The 24,158-nt window shown below is 50.6% G+C and overlaps 1 protein-coding gene across 1 annotated transcript in view; it reads left to right on the plus strand.

Moving 5' to 3' along the window:
* CRISPLD2 (cysteine rich secretory protein LCCL domain containing 2) overlaps positions 1-24,158 on the plus strand; it is a 55,960-nt gene that overhangs the window by 22,617 nt on the left and 9,185 nt on the right. Inside the window, exons 6-14 of the mRNA XM_080936622.1 lie at positions 580-680; positions 5,049-5,192; positions 7,563-7,623; positions 10,202-10,268; positions 10,646-10,776; positions 11,621-11,664; positions 12,275-12,347; positions 14,576-14,651; positions 20,493-20,626. Of these exons, the coding sequence (XP_080792748.1) occupies positions 580-680; positions 5,049-5,192; positions 7,563-7,623; positions 10,202-10,268; positions 10,646-10,776; positions 11,621-11,664; positions 12,275-12,347; positions 14,576-14,651; positions 20,493-20,626 (831 nt within the window). The remainder of the gene's footprint in view (positions 1-579; positions 681-5,048; positions 5,193-7,562; positions 7,624-10,201; positions 10,269-10,645; positions 10,777-11,620; positions 11,665-12,274; positions 12,348-14,575; positions 14,652-20,492; positions 20,627-24,158) is intronic.

The following is a 24,158-nucleotide window of genomic DNA, read 5'->3' on the forward strand; positions in this document are numbered from 1 at the left end:
CAAATATTTGAGGAGTTAGAGCTGTGGGATCTACAGCCACATCCAGAGATGGTTTCAATTGTCTGGGTGGGGGAGGGTGGACTGTGAGAGGGCAGGGGAGGAAGCGAGACCCCTGCCCCAACACGGGCTACCTCTCTCCTGGGCTCAGAGTTGTCATCACTCTTTGGCCATTGGAGGTGTCTGTGCATTATCTCATTGGCTCTAGCAGGAGCTCCTGCCTCTTTAGAAAGGTCACTCTGGTGAGCCTCTTTGCTTTATGGATACTATCAAGGGTGTTGGCCGCAGGTTGTCCTGGTGACTACCCACTGAATAAATAGTGAGCCAGAGCTGGGGGTGGGGGGGGGTCTGGGGACTCTGGCTGAGGTCACTTTAGTTGTCACTCAGGGAGCCATTCCTTACACGGTGCTCAGGGACAGGCTCTCATCGGAGTACCCAGAGCCCTCTGGCTGGCACTGGAGCAGGGGGTCAAGCAGCTGCCTTTCCCTTACCCAGACCTGTCAGGGACTCTGTTTGGGGTCCCTTGGTGGAGTCCTGGGCCTAAAGGGTGACCTCCTTCATGGTGTCTCTGTCTGTCTCCAGGGGAAACTGGATTGGCGAGGCCCCCTACAAGCATGGCCGCCCCTGCTCTGAGTGCCCGTCCAGCTATGGAGGTAGCTGCCGGAACAACCTGTGTTACCGAGGTAGGTGGCTTGAGGGCCACAGCCCTGGTGTGGCTTCCAGCCTCTGAGCCACAGCTGGTGATGACTGAGGCAAAAATGAAGTCAGATCCAGACTGACCCCTGCACTCAGCCCCCTGCAGACACTGCTGTCCTGAGATGCAATTCCTTGGCCTGGTCCCAGTAGACAGTGGACCTGAACCTCTCCCCTTCCGTAGCGTGTGCAGTCTGCTTAAAACAGATGGTTGTAAGTCAGACGTCGTAGCTCACAACTGTCATTCTAGGACTTGTGTGGTCGAGGCAGGAGGAGTGCCATGAATTTGAGATCAGTGTAGGCTACTTAGTAAGACTCTGTTTCACTCCCCAAACAAAACCTACACAAAAGATAGAGGTGATTAAACATGAAACTCAAAGCCAGCGGTTCCCAATCAGCCACAGGCACTGGGACCCTTGTCCTGAACATGGCATTCTGATTGCTCCCAAGGCTGCCTGGGGCTGGCACAGCTGGGGGACAGACTGCTTTCTGTCTCCAGGGGAACCTACAAGCATGGCTCTGTTGGCTCACATTGGGCTGCTCAGAAAGCATCCATTTTTTCCTCCCTACACATTCTCCAGCCTAGCACACTCCTTACATTCTGGGCTAGTTTGTCTGGCTCTCAGAAGTCGTGTCTCAGAAGAGGGGTTGGGGTCGCAAGCTAGGCAGATGTCCGTGGCTGAGATTTCTATTCTGTTAGTTCTAATAGCTGACCTGGGCTGACAGGGTAGGAAGTTGACTCTGCTGCCAGGGAGGGTGCTCATGCAGACGTGACCCTCTTGCCTGTACTGTCCCTGAGATGGACATGGGGGTCAGTGTGTTGGACCCTGGGATGTGATAAAGCAGAGGTCATAGTTCACAGTAGACCCTCTGCTACTCCAGTTAGCTGATGCAAAGGGCACCACCAGAGGTACTGGATGGAAGCAGGAACAATTTAGAACTGCCTTGTGCCAAGTCCCTGTGACAGCTCTTTCCTGGAGACAAGTTCTATCTCCATTTTCAGGAAGGGAGTCCCTGGATGCCAGACAGAGGTGCACCTGTCACTGTGTTCCCATGACCCCCAGACCCCTCAAGTACCTGTTTGTCCTGTTATCACAGCTGCTGGTGCCCTCCAAGGCACGAGGGGTGGTAGTGTGTGCGCAGGTATGTCCTGCATGCCAGTGAGTAATAGAGACCCTTCCCGCCACAGAGGGCTCTTTCTAACAGCCAGACACGGGCTTACCCATCCCACGGTGCCCGTGGGCTTATTCCTTTATTTGTGGTGGAAAACACCCAACTCCATTTGGCAGGCACTGTGGTTTTCTCAGCTAGCCGTGCAGAAAACCTCCCCTAACTCGGCTTATCTACATAAGCCACTAAATAAGGGTGTGCCGTGGCACCCTTAAGACCATGACCTATAATGGGGACACAGGGATTTAAGGATAAGAATATCAGGCTGGGGAGGAACCCAGCTCCCTGTCCTCTACGTCCCATCTCTGTGAGCTTATATGGGTCCTTTACCTCTCTAAGCTTCAGTGTCTTCCTATGTGAAGTGGTCACTATGCCTCTTTTAGCAGAGGACAAGGAGTTGTTAGAGGTCCTGGAAGCTCGGTTGTCACCAGACTCAGAGTTAGGGGAACCCAGAGCATACTGAGTGCTGAATGAATATCTTGAGAGTAAGTAGAGCTCACTCTATGCAAGGATGGTCACCAAGAAGTGCCCAAGTCCCTTTGGGTCACACATCCCCGTGCATCTGACGGAAGGGATTGGATACATGATTTTCAGCTGTTTACTTTTATGAGTGGGGCTAGGAACCAGGACTGCTCACCCTTGTTCTGAAAGAGAGAGCCCCCTCAGACCCTTCCAAACCAGAGTTGGCTCAGGAAAAGCTGGGCTTTTAAGTCCTTGGGTCTTAAAGCAGTGGAAGAAACCCAGCCCGTGGCCAGATAGCCCCGCCGTCAGTAAGAGGGCCTGGGAGCGCCTGCATTGGTCAGATGGGCATTAAGGCCACCCATGCAGCCCAGGGGCTCTGTGGAGGTTCAGCCCAGAGCTGGTACTACTGTGCTTTGGGGATGCCAGTCTTGGGAACCTTAGCCCTTGCTGCTGGGCATTCTTTTCCCTTGGCTCTCAGGGAGTGGGGGTTGGGTCACTGGTTCACTTTGGATTTTGACGGGCTTCTCCCATGTATGGGGTATTAGGGATATGGTGGACCATGATGCTGGGGCTCCTGGTAGCAAAGAAGAAATTACAGCCAGCCATATTATGTTCTTTCATCTCTGCTTTTCCTGTCCCTTCTTCTCTCAAGCCAGGGCTAGCCTGGAATAAGTCAGTCCCCACCCACTGCCCAGTGCCCACCTAGAAAGACAGGGGCGCCTCACCTCTCTTATTGACCTTTCATTTAGATATATGTCCTGCTGGCAGGGGTGGGGGATGGGGGGACATCAAGACCCAGGCTGTTGCTCTATGAAGAGCCCTTGGGGATGATAGGCCTCTGTAGAATCAGACAGGCCTGTGGGTGCTTCATTTTTCCCTTTTAAAATTATCTTGGCCCAAACTCATCCACAGACTCTCCCACTGACGACAGCATTTTCCTATGAAGTAGATGGCCAGCCTGGGGGTGGGGGGGCCTCCCCCCATTGACATGCAGGAGTGTTAATAAGCAAAGTTAAGGTGGGTGGGCTGAGCTTCAAAGGGGCAGTGAGGGAGGTGTGTCTAGCAGGTTTACTGGACACCAGGGAAGTCTCTGGGCTTTCTCCTTAGGTGTGTGGAAGGGCACTTTCTGGCTCTGCCATACAAACCCTTGTGAAGAACTGTGGTCCTCAGTGGGGCTGCCTGGGGGGGTCCACTCTCAGACAATGCTTTGCTAGGGGTCAGTGTGGTGCCTTCCCTAGCTGTCCACTTGAGGATGGAGCCACTTCTGTCATCCTAAACAGAATTGGAAATGAATGAGCTGAGGCTAAGAGCAGGTCAGCCCACGAACTGAAGAGCTTAGAACAGCGGCTGGGGGTGGGCCGTGCTGACGGAGAAGGAATAATACAGGATGCCCTTCGGTGGAAAAACGAATGAGGGACTTCTGCCAACTAAGCTGCAGCCTTTGAAACCACAGAGCTGGTGTTTTGGATAGTTCAATGTGCCAGGTCTAATATGTTTTGAGACTGAACCTCTCTCTATGTAGTCCAGGCCATCCTTGAACTCGAAATTCTCCTGCCTCAGCCTCTGGAGTGTGAAAACTACACGTCTGTGTGGTGTGCCCTGCTTTTTAAATAGAAAGAGAGAGTGTGTGTGTGTGTGTTGCTTAGGGATTTTTCTTTTGTTTTCTTTTGTCATCTTGAAATGATCTAGTGTCACCTGGGAAGAAGGAATGCTGAGAAAACCCCTCCATTGGCCCGGCCAGTCAGCATGCCTGGGGGAGGGGGCGTATTTTTAACTAGTAATTGATACGGGAGGGCCCAGCCCAATGTGGGTGGTGCCACCCCTGGACAGGTGGTCTTGGGTTGTATAAGCAGGCTGAACAAGCAAGGGGAACAAGGCAGTAAGCAGCGTTCCCCCATGGCCACTGCTTCAGTTCCTGCCTCTAGGTTCCTGCTTGGGCTTCCTCACTGTGAGCAGAGTAAACCCTTCCCTCCCACTCTTGGTCCTGGTGGTTATCACATCAATAGAAAGCCAGCTAGGGCAGAGGGTCATGTTACTCACAATATAGCCAGGCAGGCCTTGAACTTGAAGCAATCCTCCTGCTTCAGCCTCCCTGCACAGAGATTATAGGCATATATAGTGCAGCCAGGTCCAGTGTCTCCATGGCTGAGCCATAGCTTGAGCAGGAGAGTGGTCCCTGTCAGTAGGGAATAGAAATGAGGCTTTGTGACTTTGCCCCAAGAAATCTAGGAAGCAGGGGACCTCAGAGAGAGCTTCAGCCCCGGAGCTGTGGGTAAGGATGGGGGTAGATGGTTGTGTGGGAGAAGAAATGGGACAGATGAGCACTCTGACATTCAGGTGTGGCTGCTGCTCCCCACCCCCACGCAGGACTGCTTTTCTGAGGTCCAGAGTAAACATGGATGTGAGCTGACCATCCTCAGGGCTGGTAGAATTCCACCTGGGCAGGCCTGTCCCCAGCCTAACCTCCTCTCTGCAGATGAAATGACTCTTTGTGAAGCCAGATCAAAAACGAGCTCAGTTTGTAAGGTGCTTTTTTCCAAAGAGGCTTTTAGGGATGGATCTAGTGGCCCAGGGTCTCTCTTGATTGTGGGAGGTGGAGACAAGTGGATCTCTGAGTTTGAGGCTAGCCTGGTCTATGGAGTAAGATCCTGCCTTAAAAACACAATCAAACTGGAGGGCATTTTGGTTGAATCCAGCATGTTCTCTTTCCCCCTTACCACCACCAGAAGAGACTTACCATCAGAAACCGGAGGTGGACGAGATGAACGAGGTGGAATCGCCTCCTGCTCCCGAGGAAACCCATGTCTGGGTTCAGCCCAGGGTGGTCAGACCCTCAAAGACCAAGAAGACCCCAGTTGTCAACTTCATGAGTGAGTTGGTGTCTCCAGTCTCTGGGGTGCCGTCCCCCAAGCCATCTTTGAAAGGGACGGGTGAAGAAGGGGCACTGGGTACCCAGCGATAGGGAGAGGGTGGGACAGGACTGGCTGGGTGCAACTCCAAGTCTTATTTGAAAATGATGCTTTTAAGTCACAGAAATAATAAGCCTTATGGGAGGATGCTGGGCTGGCTCTTTTCTCCAAGCAGGGTGTTTGTTTGTTTGTTTGTTTGTTTGTTTGATTGATTGATTGATTAAATGCAGAGTCTCAGGACACCCAGACTGCCCTTGAATTTGGTTTGTAGCCAAGGACAACCTTGAACTCTTCTCTGTTTCTACATCCGAAGACCCTAGTCTAATTCAGTACTTATGACAGAACCCGGGGCTTCCTGCATGCTAGCCAGTCAAACGCTGTGCCCACTGAGCTACACTCCCCCGCCCCCTCCCCTACAAGGCAGATATTTTAATGTTAGATTTCCCTGAGGTTTTCAAAGGGACTCTGGGAGGAAGCTGGGTTTCTCTGGGATATACCAGCCACTCAGAAATCAGAGCACATCACATCCGGGTTGGTTCTGGGTTGGTCCACCCATCCTTCTCCTGGTTCTGTCTCTCTCGGATCAGCCCCTTCCTCCACTCTGTAAGGCAGCATTTGCTCATCCATACAAGCAGGGTAACCATAGCTACGGCTGGCTGACTGCAAAGATGGCTCACAGAATGAGGGTGAACCACCCAGAGTCAGCGGACGGCTCCCTGCACTTTGAGACCAGTGTGAACTGTTTCCAGCCCCTGACCTTTGGGTGGATATTGGCTATTTCCAGACTTCTGGAAATCCCAAAATGTAGATAGTTCCAAACTTACCTCCTGTCCTCTCTGCCCCTGGACATCTCCCCTCCTAAGGCTTTCTGCTCCCCTGAACAGCTAGACCTCAGCTGCTATCTGGCTGATATGTGGGCACTGGGTAAATAACCACCTTGGCTGAGGAATTAGGCTGGTGAGGTGCTTCTCACACAGCAGGACCACTGGTCATGCTGAATGCCTGGGGTTCCCCTGCCCCCCATCATTAGAGGGTACGACAGTGGTCTCGCCGGAGAGAAGTGTGTCCATTTCTCACAGACACCCCATGGTTCTTTCCCCACATGAGGCTTTTTTGGCTTCAAACATGTTGCCCAACCTACAACGACTACATAGCTGGGTAAGCCAGGAAGTATGCTGGTGCCCTGTCTGTCCCGACAGGGCCAGTCTCAATAGTGTAAAATTGCAATCTCGCTCATCTCTCTTTTGGATTTATTTTGATTATTTTCAATCATGTGTGTAGCTGCATGCGGTTAGGGCACATTAGCACAGTGGCCAGTGGAGGAAGCCAGAGCCTGGGGAGCCGGAATTACTGTCCGACCATGGGTGCTGGGAATTGAGCTCCAGTCCTCTCTAGAGCACTTGGTCATCTATACAGCCTTTTTCTCTCTTTTTTTTTTTTCTTAAGCAACACTGCTCCCAAGTCCCCGAGAAGACTTTATAAAATAGAAGGCCATGGAAATGGTTGGCAAAACTCATGTTAGTTGGGTAAGAATAGCCAGGATCCCCGTGTCTAGGCTGGAATGAAGGCTCTTGCAAACCCCGCTGACTGTAATTTACCCTCTTACCTCTATCCCTTGTATAAATCCCAGGCCTGTGTATATTTAGCCTACCACAAGCCATGCCCCTTGTACAACCCACCCCTTTGTAAGCTTACCTTCCCAGACCCAGATGGGGCGGTGGGTACTGAACATGTGTCGGATAACATCCATGGTCATATGACTTTTTAAAATGTAATGCTCACAAGAACCCTTTGAGGTGGGCACTGCCCCCTGTCTGCCTGGCTTGAGGGTGGTAGTTGGATATCAGCAGAAAATAATTTGTGCAATGCCACAGCTGCCTCTGTCTCAAGGGGTAAGTCTGGAACTGGCATAGCGATGGAGAGCTGTCATCCCAGCATTCTGGAGGCTGAGGCAGGAGGATTTCAAGTGAGTCCAGCCTAGGCTAATAGTGAAAACCTGTCCTAAAAATTACTAAAAGCTGGGTGGTGGTGGCTCATGACCTTAATCCCAGCATTTGGGAGGCAGAGGCAGGTGGATCTCTGATTTCCAGGACAGCCTGGTCTACAGAGCCACACAGAAAACCTTTGTATCAAAAAACAAACAAACAAAGAAAGAAAACAAAATAGAAAATGGAAATAAAGCAAGGGTCTGTTGTTGGAGCCCATATCTTGGAGCTGCTGCTCTTGCTCTTACGATATGGATTCCAGAACATTCCAGAATGTCCCTGGGACTGGGGGAGGGAGTTTTCTAACCCTCCTGGATTCATAGTCCCATTCCCGTGTCTCTCCTAGCCCAAGTGGTTCACTGTGACACCAAGATGAAGGACTCATGCAAGGGATCCACGTGTAACAGGTGAGGGCCCAGTGGGGCTGGGCTGGGCTGGCTGCCCTTGGGACCCTCCTGAAGTCCATGTCAGTCACATGATCTGCTAAAACCTTGCTTCCTACTCTGAGCCTCCTGGAAACATGGGAGCTCTGTTGCTCATACAGTTAACACAATATACACCAGACTGAGCTAGCTAGAAGCTTCCATGTGTGCTGTGTGCTGATTAAATCGACCATGACACTCGTCTGTCCTCTTAACTGTTGCATCCCAATATCCGCTGTCACCCCTGACCACTGCCTCAGACTGAGCACTTGGCTGACAAATGACCCACCTCTGTTATGTCACCCAAGTTTCTCACCTCTCACTCCTGGAGTACAGAAGACACTGAGGTAGGACACCCCCTATATTATGGCGTGTTGAACAACCTCCCAGACCTTGGTCTCTACCAAATGCCAGTGGGGACAACCAAAACTGTCCCCAGGTGCTGGCCAGTGTATCCTAAAATAACTCTGCTGGGTATATGTTACTGCCAAGTGCTTTGTCTCTGGTCCAGAGAATGCTACAGCCTGCAAGGCCGCCATGTAGTGTATCATGGGAGTGACACCTCAACCCTGATGGGTGCTGGCAAACTCGCTCTCACTTCGGTCTGTGACTGACCCATTGGTACAAATCCTGCTCTAGTCTAGTGATTGGTTTCAAGCTACCTGAAGTTTAGCCCACAGCTTGAGGTCTCTGGGGATTTAACAGGATTCCCTCTCAAGGCAAAAGAACAAGAGCCCTGCTCCCTGAAAGGTGATACCCTCATCCTGGGGAATATTTAGAAGATGCCACTCAAGGCCTCTGCCCAGGGACTCTGGCACAGTCTGAGCCTGTCAGGAACCAAGTGAATTATTTGAAGCATCTATTGGAAGGAGAGAGCAGCTCTCCCCATCCCCCAGTGGACTTGGATCCCAGCCTGTGGGAGAGCCCTTCACTCACACAGGAGTGACAGGAAACAGAGTAGCCAGGAAGTGGCTATTGCAGGAGCACGCCCACCGGGTACCTACCCTGCACAGCTATGGGAACCTTTGTAGAACTTTCCTGCGAGAGGAGACCACTGAGCGTTAGTGAGGTAAACCAGATGTGTTGGAATGATCACACCTACATTCACTGTGCACACTGGGTGGCAAACTGGGTTTCAAGCAGGCAACTCCTGGACCACCTCTTTTGAGAGCTCTGGGGCTGTCAAAAAGAGTGCTAGTCTCTCAGAAGATGTCACACGTTGTCAGACGGCTCCTCCTGGGTAGCCAGAGACTGAGGGATTGTTTATAGAGGCTTCAGAGTCTTCCAGTCAGACAGAGCAACTCCACCCAACCCACAACCTATGGCAGCCCAGCCTCACTATAGAAGGCTTCTGCACAGTCCTCAACATCGAAAGGTATTTTCAGTCATTTAATTAAAAAAAAAAAAAACAACAATCCATAAAAAGAAAAATACATACCAAGCACCCCAGAGCACCATCAGCTTGGCATATGTCCCCCCTTCTTTATCCAGGTATCCTGCTCCTGGGCTCATTAATCAGTGCCCAGACTCCATCAGTGTTCCTCAAGCCCTTTGCTTTTAGTAGCTACACAGCAAGCTGACATATGGTGATGTCACATTTGGCTGTGCCTTTGTCACCTGCTGCCTTCTCCTTAGTCCTTACAAGTGCACTTGATGTGCAGTTGAGGTAACTTGCTGACTTCTTGGGCATGTACATATTTAGAAGGGAAGTTGGAGGGTCTGGGGACATGGACTTGAAGACTTTCCTATTGGCTAGTGTTGGTGTGTGGTGAACAGGAGCATCGTCATTCCTATGTTAACCTCGTTAAATAACAACAAACCCTGGGCTTTGGAGACGACTCAGTGTAGGTGAAGGCTTGCTGTGCAATTATTAGGAGAAGAGTTTGGGTCCCTAGCATCCTTGTAAAAGCTGAGTGAGGGTCTGTACCCCAGTGCTGGAGAGAGGAAGCAGAAACAGGTGGGCCCCAAGCATTTACTGGTCAGTCTGCCTACCTAGTCAGTGAACCCCAGGTTCAAAGAGAGACTTATCTAAGAAAAAAAAAAAAAGGTGTAGAGTGATCAAGGAAGATATCATATCTAACATCACACACACACACACACACACACACACACACACACACACACGCACACACTGGGTAGTGTATGCCTGCCATCCTAATACCTAGGAGACAGAAGAGAGAAGATTGTCACAAATTTGAAACCAGTCTCAACTACATGATTAGTTCCAGGCCATACTGGGCCACAAAGTAAGACTCAGTTTCTCAACAAACAAATGGGCTGGAGAGATGGCTCAGCCGTGAAGAGCGGTCGTTACTCTATGTGAAAACCAGGGCTTGAATCTCAGCACTTACATGAGTGGTTTACAAATGCCTGTCTCTGCTTCACCAAGGGTTCAAACTAGCTCTCTGGTGTCTGCAGGCACCTATCCCTCTATGTGCACACAGAAGCACACATCGTTCACAGCAGTGAGGTCCATCCGTGACGTGTTTCCTGTCACTAGTGAGGAAGCCTGGTGATGTCACTGGGCGACCTCCTCAGCGAGCTTCTCTGTATTCACCCTCAGGTACCAGTGCCCAGCAGGCTGTCTGAGCAACAAGGCGAAGGTCTTTGGCTCTCTGTTTTATGAAAGTGTAAGTACGGCCAGTGTTTCTTTACATCTCAGACAGGAAACCCCACCAGGTAGCCTAATGCCAGTGGGACTCAGAGAGTATGCCCGAACGAACCCATCTGAACGGACTCATGGCTCCAAAGCCACTGAAGCCACTTCTGGGCACTGGGACTGAAAGCCTCTGCAGTTCTGGGGTCAGCATGCTCAGCTGGAAGGACTTAAGCAGCTAGGCTGAGCTTTTAAGCCATCCAGGAAAAAGGATGTAGCTAAGGGCAGCGGGGAATAGTCGGTGGGGTGTGTTTCGGTCCAAGTTTTTGAGTTTTGGTTGGCCAGGGACAAGCTCCTCAGATGGCTCTAGAAGAGGAACTCTACATTTGTGGTTTCTTCTCCGCTCTCTAGTCTTCCAGCATATGCCGAGCTGCGATCCACTACGGTGTCATCGATGATCGAGGTGGCCTGGTGGATGTCACCAGGAATGGGATGGTCCCCTTCTTTGTCAAATCTCAGAAAAATGGCATGGAGTCTCTGAGGTACCTGTCTTCTCTCTCTCTCCCTCCCTCCTTCCCTCCCTCGTGTGTGTGTGTGTGTGTGTGTGTGTGTTGGGAGGGTGAGTCTCACTGTTTTCTTATTGTAGATGTGTTTTTGAGGGCTGGGGAGTTGGCTCGGTTGGTGAAGTACTTGCCATGGAGCCATGTAAACACTGAGAACAGTGTACAAAGCCATGTGGGGGCGTATATTTGTAATCCTGGCACTGGGGAGCAGAGACAGGAAGATGTCCAGAACACAGTAGCAGCCTAGCCTACCAGCTGAGTGCCAAGCAAGTAGGAGGCCCTGTCCTCCCCACAAAAATGTGGATGGTACCTGAGGCCAATCTCTGGCCTTCACACGTATACACACATGCTTGCACATGTACCCACAAGCATACCCCCCCCCCCCACGTATTATTGAGACTTTGGGAAGCTTCTAAGAAAACAGGAAAAAAAGACAGATGCTGTCCCACAGTTGACTCTTCCCAGGAGCCACAGCTAATCCAGTTCAGGGTCACCTAGCTCTACTTCATCTTAGGCATTTGAAAACCTTTATTCTAGCTGAAGTAGAATCACAGTGAGTTTGAGGCTAGTGTGTGCTTCAGTGAGCTTTAGCCCTACTAGAACATGTATCAAGAACCCCACCCATACCTCAATGTATTATTCTAAGAAGGGGTCTGAAGGCTTCCCGAAGCTGATGATAACGAAAGGTTATAAAGCCACACTCTAGAATATTCTAAGCTTCTTGGGTTCCTGTGTTTCAAGCAGGGCAGCATGAGGCATGTGGTCTGTTCAGAGCATAGTATGTACTGATTCACAGGGTTTTCTTTTTTCTTTTTTTTTCTAGCAAATACAAGCCATCTAGCTCTTTCACAGTGTCAAAAGTGAAAGGTAAGCAGGCCAGGCCCCAAGGGAGCAGACAGATGTGTGGGCCTGGGGTTGTCCCAGAAATAATTCCCCTTCCTTGGTCCCTTGGTTACCATTTCAGCCTGAGGCACTGTTCCCAGAGAGGCTCTGTCCCAGGGAGTCCTAAAGGCCAGTTCTCTCACTGGTTTCTAAGTATATCTGGATTTTAATTTGGCTGAAAATGTCTGAGCCAGAGACACAGGATCATGGCAGCCATCTGAATACCACGGACATGGTCAGTGTCTGGTCTTCTGTTTAAAGACCTTGATGGGCGTAGCCGCTGCCCCGGCAGGGATATCTCCGAAATGGAAGCAGGATCCACTAGGGTCCCTTGGCTTCTTCATGTGTAGACCAAAAATTGCACCTGAGGTAGTCAAAGATGGCAGAGCAAGGGGCAGGTTTCAAAGGCAAACATCAGTGTTCAAAGGGAGAGTGTGAGAGCCCTATGAAGAGACCTAGGGAGGGTGTGTGCCTGCAGACACACTGGGCTGTGGGGCTGTCTGCTGGCCTGTGAGTATAGGCACACAGCCTGAACAATCTGTCCACAGCTCTGTGAGCTGTGACCTGACACTTTCTCTCTGTCCCCTGTCCTCAGAGACAGCCGTGGACTGCCACGCCACAGTTGCCCAGTTATGCCCCTTCGAGAAGCCAGCTACCCACTGCCCGAGGTAAGAAGGATTGGGCCTTCCTGCGGTGTTGTCTTCTTGTGGGCCTGCCTGGGGTCTGTCTCTGTCTATGCAAGGCATGAGCAGAGGGCTCTGTGCTGAGCTGTACCAGAGAGTCAGTCTTTTACAATAAGCTGGAGACATCGGATTCCCAACTTCAGTCCCCTTACCCCGATGAGTGGATTATTACCCAGGACCCTTCACAGACTCCAGAGCCTCACTGGAGAGAGCTTTTCACATAGGAGCTCTCTTACCGCATCCCTAGGGAATGTAACAAAAAGCAAGCTTATCCTATTGAGCCTTGACATGCCATAAAATGGTCTCCTTGTCCTGGGGACCCAGTTTCTAAAGTTTCCAAAGAGCCCCCTTGGAAGGGGACACAGAAATGACCCCCCCCACTCAGGAGAACCTGGACACATCTACTTGTTACAAGTTGTTCCCCTGTCAGAGAAGGTAACCTCCGGCCAGAGCAAAATTTAGCCACACTGTCGCTGTGGTGCGGCACATGCTCCCAGAACCCTGAGCTGGGCAGCCTTTGAGTAAGAACAGCCACCTCTGGCACTGGGTGAGCTGCTGTTCCTGGGGCCTGGAGACTGGATTCTGGAACAAGCCATAGGTGAAGCCTGAGCCTCTGACCCCCACTTCCACCCCTCCCCACACCCCTGTGTGCACAGAGGGGAGCCTATAAAGATGCTGTGAGGGAGAGGAGACAGGCTGGAGCATTCAGGGAGATGTCACAGTAATTGAGGGGATTTCTCGAGTGACAGAGAAAGGGAAGGAAAGTGGAAGGAAACAAGTAAGGAAAACCTCACCGGGGTCCGTGTGTTCATGCAACGTTCCAACCTGATTCCCTCCGGGAGCAGGCTTAAGAGTTTTCAGACTTGAGGATTGGTTTTCCAAACCCAACACCACACACACATATACTCACACCACAAGCATATATACCACATACAAATACATACCAAACATAACACACACACACACATATACATCACACACATATATATACCACACACACACACATACACCACAAGCATACACACCACGTACAGATACATAGCCAACATAACACACACACATCACATACATATACACATATACATAACACACGTACTCACACAGACCACAAGCATACACACCACACACAGATACACACCCAACATAACAAACATACATACACACATTACACATATATACATACCACACATACACACACACACATACCACAAGCATATATACCACACACAGATACACACCCACATAACACACACACACACACACACACACACACACATACATGGAACCTGCCTGTTCCTTTCATTCCTCCTTAAGAGCTGCCTCAGCCCGGCTGATTGGCTTCCTTCCTGCCAAGCATCCTGCCTGTATCTGGGCCAGGTGGCTTTCGGCCGCCATCTTGGCTTTGTGGTCCCTGGGCTCAGCCTGTGGTAAACTGTTCCAGACAGACACAAAGGGCCTTTTCTTAGTCAAAGCTCACGCTTTTCTGCCTGGCACGGGGCTTGCCAGCCACCCAGGGCCCTCCTGTTTTTCGGTCTGAGGAGCCCTCTTCAACCCTGGGACCATCAGTTGGGCTCCATAGTAATCTGACCTTTTCTGCCTCAAGTTATCTGTGCCCTTCTTGGAACATTCTGAGTCATTGAGGTGAGGGCTCCCCACCCTTCCTCTCTACATAGGGAAGTAGCCTTAAAAACTCTATTGATAACGATCTACATTCTGTACCCAGAGCACACCCTGTCAACACCCAGGTAAGGAAGGCACAATCCCACAATCCCACAGTTCAACATACCTGTCCTGGAGCGCTGTTCTTTTGCTTGATTTCTCTGTGACCTTCACCATGGGATTTTTGAATTCTACATGCATGGTTAAGTAAAGACAAGGATGTGTTTATCAAAGCCACCCCAAGGGACAATTGCCTCCTTTCCTACTGTGCTGGCCTTGATCCGGGCCAGGTGTGTTTGAGGACTTGCTCCACCCCTGAGCTGTGATTCCTAGGTCTCTGTCCCGTATACATACTAGCAAGATGGCTCAATGGGTAAAGGCACTTCTTGCCATTCCTTACAACCAGAGTTTGGTCCCTAGGACCCATGTGGTAAGAGAACCAACTCCTGCAGGTTGTCCTCTAACTTCTACACGTAAACCATTGCATGTATAGTTCACATGTATGGGCGTTCACACACATACATAAGTGCTCTATGATTGCTTCTCATTTCCAGAGTCCAGTGTCCAGCACACTGTGGAGAGGAGCCATCCTATTGGGCCCCTGTGTTTGGAACCAACATCTACGCTGATGTGAGTAGGCTAACTTCCCCAGTGGCCACCTCAGAAACCCAGCCCCATGACCTGAGATCTTATGCCACAGCCCGTGGCTATACCAGCCAGTTCCTGCCATGACCCCAGCATCCCATTCATAGAGGGGCCCGATTTCCACCTGTCTGTCTTTGGGAATGGCATGTCTCCTCTTACCTAGATGGTCTTTCCTGGTTTGAAGGTCCTTGCATTTTACAGGTTTCATTTTCTCGGATATTTACTCACCGCCATAGTTAGGGTCTCTGTGGCTGTGATAAGTTCCATGGCCAAAAGCAACCGTGGGAGGAAAGGCTTCATTTCAGCTTCCAGGTCATAGACCTTCACCAAGGAAAGTCAGGGCAGGGACTCAAGGCAGGAACCTGGAGGCAGGAACCTGGAGGCAGGAACAGACTTCATACTGCTTGCTGGCTGCTCCCTTTGTTTGCTTTCTTATAGAACCCAGAATCACCTGCCCAGGAGTGGCATTGAGTGAGCCTAGGATGAGCTGGGTCCTCCGTAGGGTGAGCTGGGTCCTCCCACATTGATCACGGAATCTAGAAAATGCCCTACAGGCTTGCCTTACAGTGGAGACAGGCTCTCAGTTGAGAGCCCAACTTCCTGGGTAATTGTAGCAAGTGTAAAGGTAAAGGAGAGAACTAGCCAGTAAGGTCATCTTTCTTTCCTCTGTATTCCTTTTACAGGTGCGGTTAATCCGCTACTGTTTCTTTTTGCCTTGTATGTGCTCAGCTATAAGAACACAGTCTGCTACTGTTTCTTTTTGCCTTGTATGTGCTCAGCTATAAGAACACAGTCTGCTACTGTTTCTTTTTGCCTTGTGTGCGCTCAGCTATAAGCACATAGAAAACAAAAGCTTGTCCCTATGTCTCTCCTAACTCAGATGTGAAGAAGGCCCAGTTTTATTTTGTTGATTTTTCAGAGCTCAGTCTGTTCCTTCTGGTGTCCAGGGCTTAAGGACACGGTGACCCAGAAGGGGCAAGTCATCCCCCCACCCTTCCCAGCTGCCCTGCCTCTGCCCCTCCCCCCAGCACTCACAATCTCTCTGAGTTCTTTTTGTCTTTGTGAGTGGGAATTCCAGAGCCAGCCAGACTTGTCTAGCCCATGGTATCTTCTAGCTCTAACCTCTGCCAGCTGGTCCAATTATGTCTCCAGCTAATGCATCCCTCACACTTTCCCAGTCCTCTGCAAATCCCTCTTCCCTGACCACCATCTTTGTTTCCATTTGCCTTCAATTGTCCCAGATTCCTGTAGGAGTGAAGTCACTTAGTTCCTTAAGGCCAAAGTGGCCTTCATGACTAAGCCTTTTTCCTTGTCTTTTTTTTTTTTTTTTCTTTATGAGGAAAAAAAAGCCTTCTAGAAAGCTGTTTAGCTGAAATGAAATTCTGAAAGGTTTTATGAAGAAGGAAAATATCACGTACACATTGTTCTAATTCACCTAACAGGAACTAAAAAAGGAAAAGAAACAGAGAAAACAAAGCAAGATAAGCCCCAGATTATGATTTACAAATGTGTCCAGAATGAAAGAATGGAGAAAAACCATTTCGACCAGATACAAACCACTTAAAAAGTTGCCAGTTACACAATAAAACTCAACTCAAATTTAAAACAGTTCTTCATGCAAGAGCACAAGAGATACACAGAAAAATGCAGGGTTTTTTTTTTTTTTTAAAGAAGATATGAAAACCAAATCTGTACGCACCAAATAACATAGCAACTCAACACATAAAGCAAAAAAAGAGCAGCTCCTTTCTCCTGCATGTGTGTGACAGCAGTGTTGCACAGCTTTTTATTCAGCATCTGCTGTGCCTCAAACTTTAGAGAAATGCCTTGTTTAGGAATCCTTATCATTTTGCAAAGGGGGAAAATAAGGCTCAGAACAGTCTGACCCAAATACCACAGTGAGCGCATGGCGAAGCGAGATGGATTTACTCTCTCCCTTCCCTCTTATTCTGCCTTCTTTGTAGTTATCCATACCTGCGTGACAGGAGCAGGCATGCAGGTGAATGACACCTTTAACGTATGTATCTCCTTGAGCTTTGAGCCTTGGAAGTGTCAGGGCTTTTGTCTGGGCCTGGCATACAGTAATGGCTGGGTATTTGTTGTACAAAAGGATACTGCAGTTGTTGATGCTAAAAGCCCTTCAAAAAGAAGGTAAAAAGAAAGGAGAGAGGAGGAAATAGAGAGAGGAGGAGGAAGAAAGGGAGAAAAGGAGATAGGGGTACAGGCAGGAGAACGGAGCAAGAGTGTGCCTCCATCCCTAGGTTCTGCTGGCCTGTGTTTCTAGGTCACTTTGTATTCTGGGAAATGAGGCTGCCTCTTGGAAAATGTCTGTTTAGCTAAGAGATTTATTTTGGGAGTGTAGTCTCCAGACCTTTGAAGGGCCTCCGAGTGCCACGGACACAGCCATTTGCCTGTCCTGGCTGCAGCTCTCATTGTGGTGAGCTGCAGGCAGGATTGTCCGGGTGTGGCTCAGACACCAGAGCCGAGGTCAAGAGGCCCGAGCTGGCCCCAGGCAGGGGAATTACCCATGTGGGTTTCTTTCCCTAGTGAACCTCCTCTGGGTCTCATCTGATGCTCAAACAAACTCCCATTGTGTGGGCCTCGGGATCCCAGAGAGGAGCAGTGTTTATTTAGATGAGCCTCCCAGCCCCTCCCGCAGCTGTCCTGACCCAGCGGACCCAAGTAGAGCTGCAGAACCTGCATTTGAACCCATTCCCGGGGGCAGGGCTGCTGGTGGTTGTAGGTTGCTGCCAAATGGGCCTTGGAATGCAATGGCAGGCCTTGAGAGTTTGGGGTCCTGGAGATGGTGACACTTTGGAAGTTGGTAGCCTTCATCTATGGCAGTTGCTGTGCAACAAGTCATGTGCAGCCCTGAACCTTGCTTGGAGAAACACCAGGCTGTGGGACCATCAGCCCCTAATCTTCAATCTCCCATCCGAGAGACACAGTTAATGACCAGTGACCCCCATGACCTTGTGAACTCATGGCGTCAGAGTAAGTGACAGGCTGGGCACACCTCCAGTGACACCTTTGCTGGTGGCACGGCATACCGAGCAGTGGGTACGGGCTGCCCTTGGTCCCACAGCTACCAAATGTCAGAACTGGTGCGTGAGCCTCTAGGATCGTAGGGGAATGGCCCTGAATTAATGTTGAACCAGCATGAGCAGAGAGTGGACATTCTCTGCATGTGGCAGGAGAGGCGGGGAAAGGATGCGTGTCTGTCTGTCAGCCGTCGGAGATGTGAGCATCACCAGGCATGAGGTGTGAGAGCAGCCTGCCACACATCCAGGAAATGTGGGCGTCGTGGAGTTTCTCCAGGGAGAGGATGAACGGGGCAGCCATGGCCTCTTGGCCTCTGGAGAAGACTCACCTCTCATGGGGTGAGTGTGCAACCCCGGGGGACTTGGAGAACACTAGGAAGCCCTTCCTGGCACTTGCTCCAGTGGAATATGATGCCTTGCTTCTGGAAATGCAGTCCCCAGACAGGACAAACATATCTGAGGGATGGACACGGTGACTGGCCAGTTGCCAGTCAGCGCGATAAGCCGAGTGCGTCCACACAAATAATACGCCTCTGAGAAGTGGTTTCTGGGGACTCTGAGACTGAATGAAGGTTTGGCGCCACTGGGGTCCCTACCAGTCTTTGCCGGTCTGTTGCTTCTTAACCTTTCGAAGCATGGATCTCTTTGGGAATTGGGACTTGCGCATCCTTCTTCAAGGGGAGAAAATAAAAATGCTTCTCCATGAAGACAGGTTGATGAGCCATGCTGCCATGCTTAGGATTGGAACCAGACCTTGCCAGTCACCACAAGCCTAACAGGCCCGGGACCTTGGGGATAAGTGTCCTGTTTGCATCATCTGTTGACTGAAGAAGACAAGATGTGTCACCACGGCGACCCTGCAGGCCTTTGGTTTTTGAGCTTTGAGTGTGAGAGCATTGGAGTAGCTGCTGGAACTGCCCAGGGGGCAGGGCGAAAATTCCCGAGGAGACCACGCAACACTGATTTCTCCCTAGATAGAGAGATCACTCATAGACCAAATAATAGTGACAATAATAATAATAATAATTCCACCTAGGTTCAGCCTGGTGGACCATCGAGTTTATTGGAAGAGACCCCACCCAGTCAATTAACCCTTCATCCTCTGCATAACCTCAAGAAGCAAGGGGGGGGGTGTCTCTGAGGATCCTGGGAGCCCGGTCCCTTATGCTGGAATGTCCACAGGTGGTCTCATGTAATGACCGAATCGGTTCTGATTGTGATGGACATGGTCAGTCAAACCTGGAGGAAATGGCTACACACCTATGTCCACCAGCCTGAAGCAGGCTCTCCCAGGAGTGCCTCCATCACTCCAGGGTCTGACCGTCCAGCCACACACCTCTGGGGACTGCGGGGTACACAGCTGACTCTGATCTTCAATGCAGCAAGAGGTCAAGTAACAGAGCCAGTGCCTGGGACACTACTAGTCTCCCCAGGCTACCCACAAGCCTTGGCTCCTGGCCTGTAATGGCCAGAAGAGTCTTATGTGTTCCAGCTCTGAGCCCCTCCCCATTACAGGACACTGTGATGTCAGTGGGCTACCGGAATAAACCCCGGTAATCTGCTGCCCCAACATCCTTAACTTAATCCCATCTACAAAGCCCCTTCTGCTGTTCACAGGTCTAGGGATTAGGCTGTGGTCATCTCCGGGGACCATTGTTAAGCTGACCTCGCCCTCACCCTGGCTTCAGTTGGCATCCACAAACCTCAAGTGGCTTTGGCAAAGTGACTGACCCTGTGTGCCCAGCTTGCTGGCCAGAGAAATGGGAATAATGGCTGCCACCTACTTTGTTGGTTCAAATGGGATAATAGGCCACAGTTGAGCGCTGGTCAGCACCAGGATGTGCTCATATGAGGCAGGAGATAGGTCCTCCTTACAGTAATCGACTCAGCACCAGTGTGTGCATCTGAGACCTTCAGGAAGGAGGTGAAGACACGTGTGCGTCATCTTCATGAAAAGACTGCAGCTGGTCCTATGGTACAGCGGGGATGGAGGCAATGATCTGGGGGTGCAGTTCTGAGGCCGTGCACTTGGCAAGCCTGTACGAGGGTTCAGATTCCATCTCCAGCACACAGGGAGAACAGGTGGAATCCACAGTCTAAACCACAAGGCTGACACCGCCCAAGGAAAACACTGGCTGGGCAGCTCCTGGCCTTAGATGGGCACCAGACACTCTGGTCCTGGGTATCTTCTGTCCCGTGGGCCTTGGACTGAACTCTGAGGCAGCTCACCCAGCACCAGCCTGGTGTGCACTAGACAGCTGAGAGTATCCACCTGTGTCCACGATGCCCTGAGTCACTGCATACCAGCCACCTTAGCCTGCTTTCTCCTCCTGGGACATAATGTGCTCACTGCTACCTTGGGGACTTTGCGTTCTCCTCCCACTACCTAGAATGCCCCACCTACAGACATCCACATGGGCTCAACTGGACCATCTCTGTCCCTAGTCTGCCCACCACTGTTCTGGAGCAGCAGCCCCCCCACCCCAGCCAGCCGTCATCACATGACCTGGTTTTATTTCCCTCTCGAACCTCACTTGTGTGTTTGTTAGCCCTCTAGACTCCATGGAAGCAGGGTCTTCATTTGGGTCCTACTAAGTTCCCCAGGGTCAGACACACAGTGTGGCTGCTCTGAAAGGTACCTGTGGGAGAAGAGAGGAGTTTGGATGAGTGGCAGAGCATGTTCTCTGAGGGACATTTGGGAGCCGAGGTTGTGTGGGCTGTTTCCTCGGGGCCTCCGTGATCTGACCTGGTCCTGGCTCTGACACACAGCCTCCTGTCCTTGCAGACTTCCAGCATTTGTAAGGCCGCTGTGCATGCAGGTGTCATTGGCGACGAGACTGGTGGCTATGCAGATGTGATGCCCGTGGACAAAAAGAAGAGCTACGTGGGCTCCCTCAGGAATGGAGTACAGTCAGAGAGGTAGGGCTGGCCCTCAGGCCTGGCAGCTCCTTCCTTTGTTCACTGTTGCCGCCCTGTGCTGGTCAAGTCTGCATCCTCTCCATTCATCCTTTTGCTTCCCAGGCTTCCCTTTTCCATTTCTGATGCTCGCTTTGTAGAAAATATAGGAATATTAGACATCCCCAGGTGCTAGCATCTTTCTGCTGCCCATCATCTGGGAAAACTGCTGTGCTTGTGTGTGTTTGTGTGTGTGTGTATGTGTGTGTGTGTGTGTGTGTGTAAGTTTCTACCTCTTATTCCTCATGTGTGCACATGTGAGTGCATGTGTGTATATGTTTACACCTGTGCATGTATACGTGCACACACACGTGTTTATGTGCACTCATGTGCATGTATATGTGTGTATGAGTGTGTGTTTATGTGTGTGTATTCATAAGGAACCAAGCTCTAATTCCCCAACAGCTTTGAAAGCCTCACACATGCTAGAGAAATGATCTCTGACAGTATAGTCTTAAAAGCTATACAGGGAACGCAGAACCCTGCAGACTTTCTCCATCTTCACCTGCCTGTGCTTTGGGTGCCTGTCCCCTCAGCCTCGTGGCTAGTCTCCCTATGTTGGTTTTTATCTCTGTGAAGGGAGTACAACAGAACCAAGGGACTGTGACACCCACTCCTCCCTGCAGCTGCGGCTGTGTTTGGTATTTCTGCCAGCTTCCCCAGCCTCATGGGATAGATGACAAGAGTCATTGGGACAGGGCCTGGTGGTGACAGGCAGGAAGTATGGGCCATGCTGACAGCTCTGGGGTTGCTCTTACACAATCACAGGGCTAACTTCCTGTCCCTGCTGTATCTGCTGGCTGCAGTTTGGGGTGGCGTTGGGTGCTTATGGCTCCAGGCACTGTACCACTATCTAGGGGTCATGCACACTTTGAGGTCTGAGCTCTGAGCCACAGTGATAGCATCTTTCTTGCAGGACTTTGGCCCATACCCCAGGTATACTCCCAGATTCCTCAGTTGACCTCTAAGGCCTTAGCATAACTTTCTAGAATGTTCTTCAGGACAGCCTCTGGTCTGGGGCCCCTAGACTATTTTATGCATGTGACGCTATTCTGTGGAAATGCATTGCAAAGCCCCATTTCCCCTGTGGTTTCCTCCTGAGGGCACACACTTCAGAGAAGCCCCCCGCCCCATCCTCCAGCCTTGGCCTATAAGGTGTGAGGAATTGTCAGGAGACTTTCCAAATGCAGATAGAACTGAGGATCTGGCTCACACTGGTATACCCTGGCTGCCATGGCCTTTTTTTCTCATGATTCTGGAGGCTGCAGAACTTCTGAGGCTGTGGACATTGCTTTCTTGTGTTCTCAGATATCCGAGGTCTGTCTCTCTCCCAGGCTGTGTGATGGGCCTAGTGAATCCTGTAATTCTCAGGAGCTTCCTAAGCCTTGTAAGGCTTATTCCTCCCCTGAGGAGGGAAGGTTGTGATTGGGAATTAAAAGCTACAGCAGAGCAGCTCCTACTAAGTAGATGATGGCATCCAGCAACCCTGAAAAAATGGCTTCACTTCTAGAGCCACCTGAATTGGCTTTTAGAGGGGCATGAAGGCTTCACACACACTCCCTTCTCCTGACACAGTAGGCTCTTTAGGCCATACTCACCCCTGTGGCCTCCTCCACATAGGAAGCCCTCACATTCCCAGGCATGGGATCCATCAAGGATTGTGAAGCTGGACCTCTGTCATGTGATGATGTGTGTCTGGCCACATGGTAGGGACAGACAGAAGTGAGACCCAGGTTCGAGCAGGTCACTTAAATGTTTTGAGCATGGCAGACATGTTTGTGTCTTCCCCAGGCATCCTTGATGCTTGAAAATGATGTGACTGGGAAGCCTTGGTAGCCTGTCCCAGTGAACTTCAGGAACTGGTTCCAGAGCCAGAGGGCAGGTTGTTCCCAGTAGCTACTGAGACCCTGGAGGGGTTAGAGATGGTCCCAATGGTCATTGAGGTATAGGACATTGTAGCCAGTGTTTTTCCAAATAGCACTTTATTTCTCATTAAAATAATTTTTATTTATTTTTACACAGTGTGTGTGTGTGTGTGTGTGTGTGTGTGTGTGTGTGTGTGTGTGTACACTCATGTTCCACAGCAGCATGTAAAAGTCAGAGGGCAATTTGCAAAAGTCAGTTCCCTTTCTCTACCATGTGGGTCCCAGGGCTGGAACTCACATTGGCAAGCTTGGCAGCAAGCCCCTTTACCTGCTGAGCCATCCCACGGGTCCCTGTTATTTCTGTTTTGTTCATCCAGGGTTGCATGTAAACCAGGATGGCCTCCAACTCACTCTGTAGCCAAGGATGATCTTGAACTTCTAATCTCCCTGCCCCAACTTCCCAAGTTCTAAGATCATTAGGCCCATGGTACCAGTCCTCGCTTGGCAAACAGCATTTTAAAATCTGAGTGGCGTGGGGTGCTTCCCACACTGGCTGATATGACAGCTTTGATTTCACAATGGTCTTCTTGAGGAAGGAGGGTTCCTGGAAGTTGTGAAAGGCAGATGTGAGAAGTAAGTCTCCAGGACAGCCTGTCCTCTCCCAGACTTGCGGCCAGCACTCACTAAGCATCTTCCTTACAGAGAGCAGGCACCCAGATAGATGTCTGCCAGCCTCCGGCTCATTCTAAACCGGGGCGATAGGGCATTCCTGGTCATCTGTCCAGTACAGTAAACTGTCGGCAGGGGGTGTGCTCCGGCAGGCTTTTACCTGGCTGTGGGATTGTTCAGTATGAGCAACTCTCCTGGGTTGAGGAAGGGCATGGGTAAAAGAGATAATCTCCACCCTAAGGGTCAACAGATACACACCTTGAGAGCCACAGGCACAAGCAGCTCTGGTAGCCACTGTAAAAGTGGAGAGATATTTGCTTGCATTTAATTTTAAGCCCAGTGCTTCAGATGTCTCTCAGGAGAGTACGTGGGCAAACCTGCATTTTCAAAAGTACAAAAGGAGGCTCAGAGAAAGGGACACAAATGGGGTTTGCTTGGGATTGTTTGTTTTGATTTGGTTTGGTGTTTATTGTTGTTTTCCCCGAGGCAGAACCTCACTATTCATTTGAAAAAGCCCAGGGTGGCCCAGGGTTTGTGATCCTCCTGCCTCAGACTCTCACAGTCTCTTATCAGTACTGGGGTGAGACTCGGTGAAGCAGGTTGGCACACAGCCCTTTGCCTAGGGGAGAGCTGCATGCATGTGGATAGACACTAATGGCTTCCCCCATCCTTTTCCCTCCCTCCCTTCCTACTCTGGATTGAACCCAGGTCTCACCATGTTAGGCCAGTGCTCCCATTCCTGATCCACATCTCCAGCTCCTCCTTCTGCATTTTATATTTGGGACAGTTTCTCCCTTCGTTCCATGGGCTGAACTTGAATACACATTGTAGCCCAGATAGGGCTTGAACCAAGGATCCTCCAGCCTCAGCCTCCTGGGTAGCTGAGAAGACAGACCTGCACACCAGGCCCAACTTCAGCATCTTTTAGCACTGAGAATGCAACCACCCCTTCCCAAGGCCAG

This window comes from Micromys minutus (assembly GCF_963924665.1).
Source record: "Micromys minutus genome assembly, chromosome: 24".
NCBI lineage: Eukaryota > Metazoa > Chordata > Mammalia > Rodentia > Muridae > Micromys > Micromys minutus.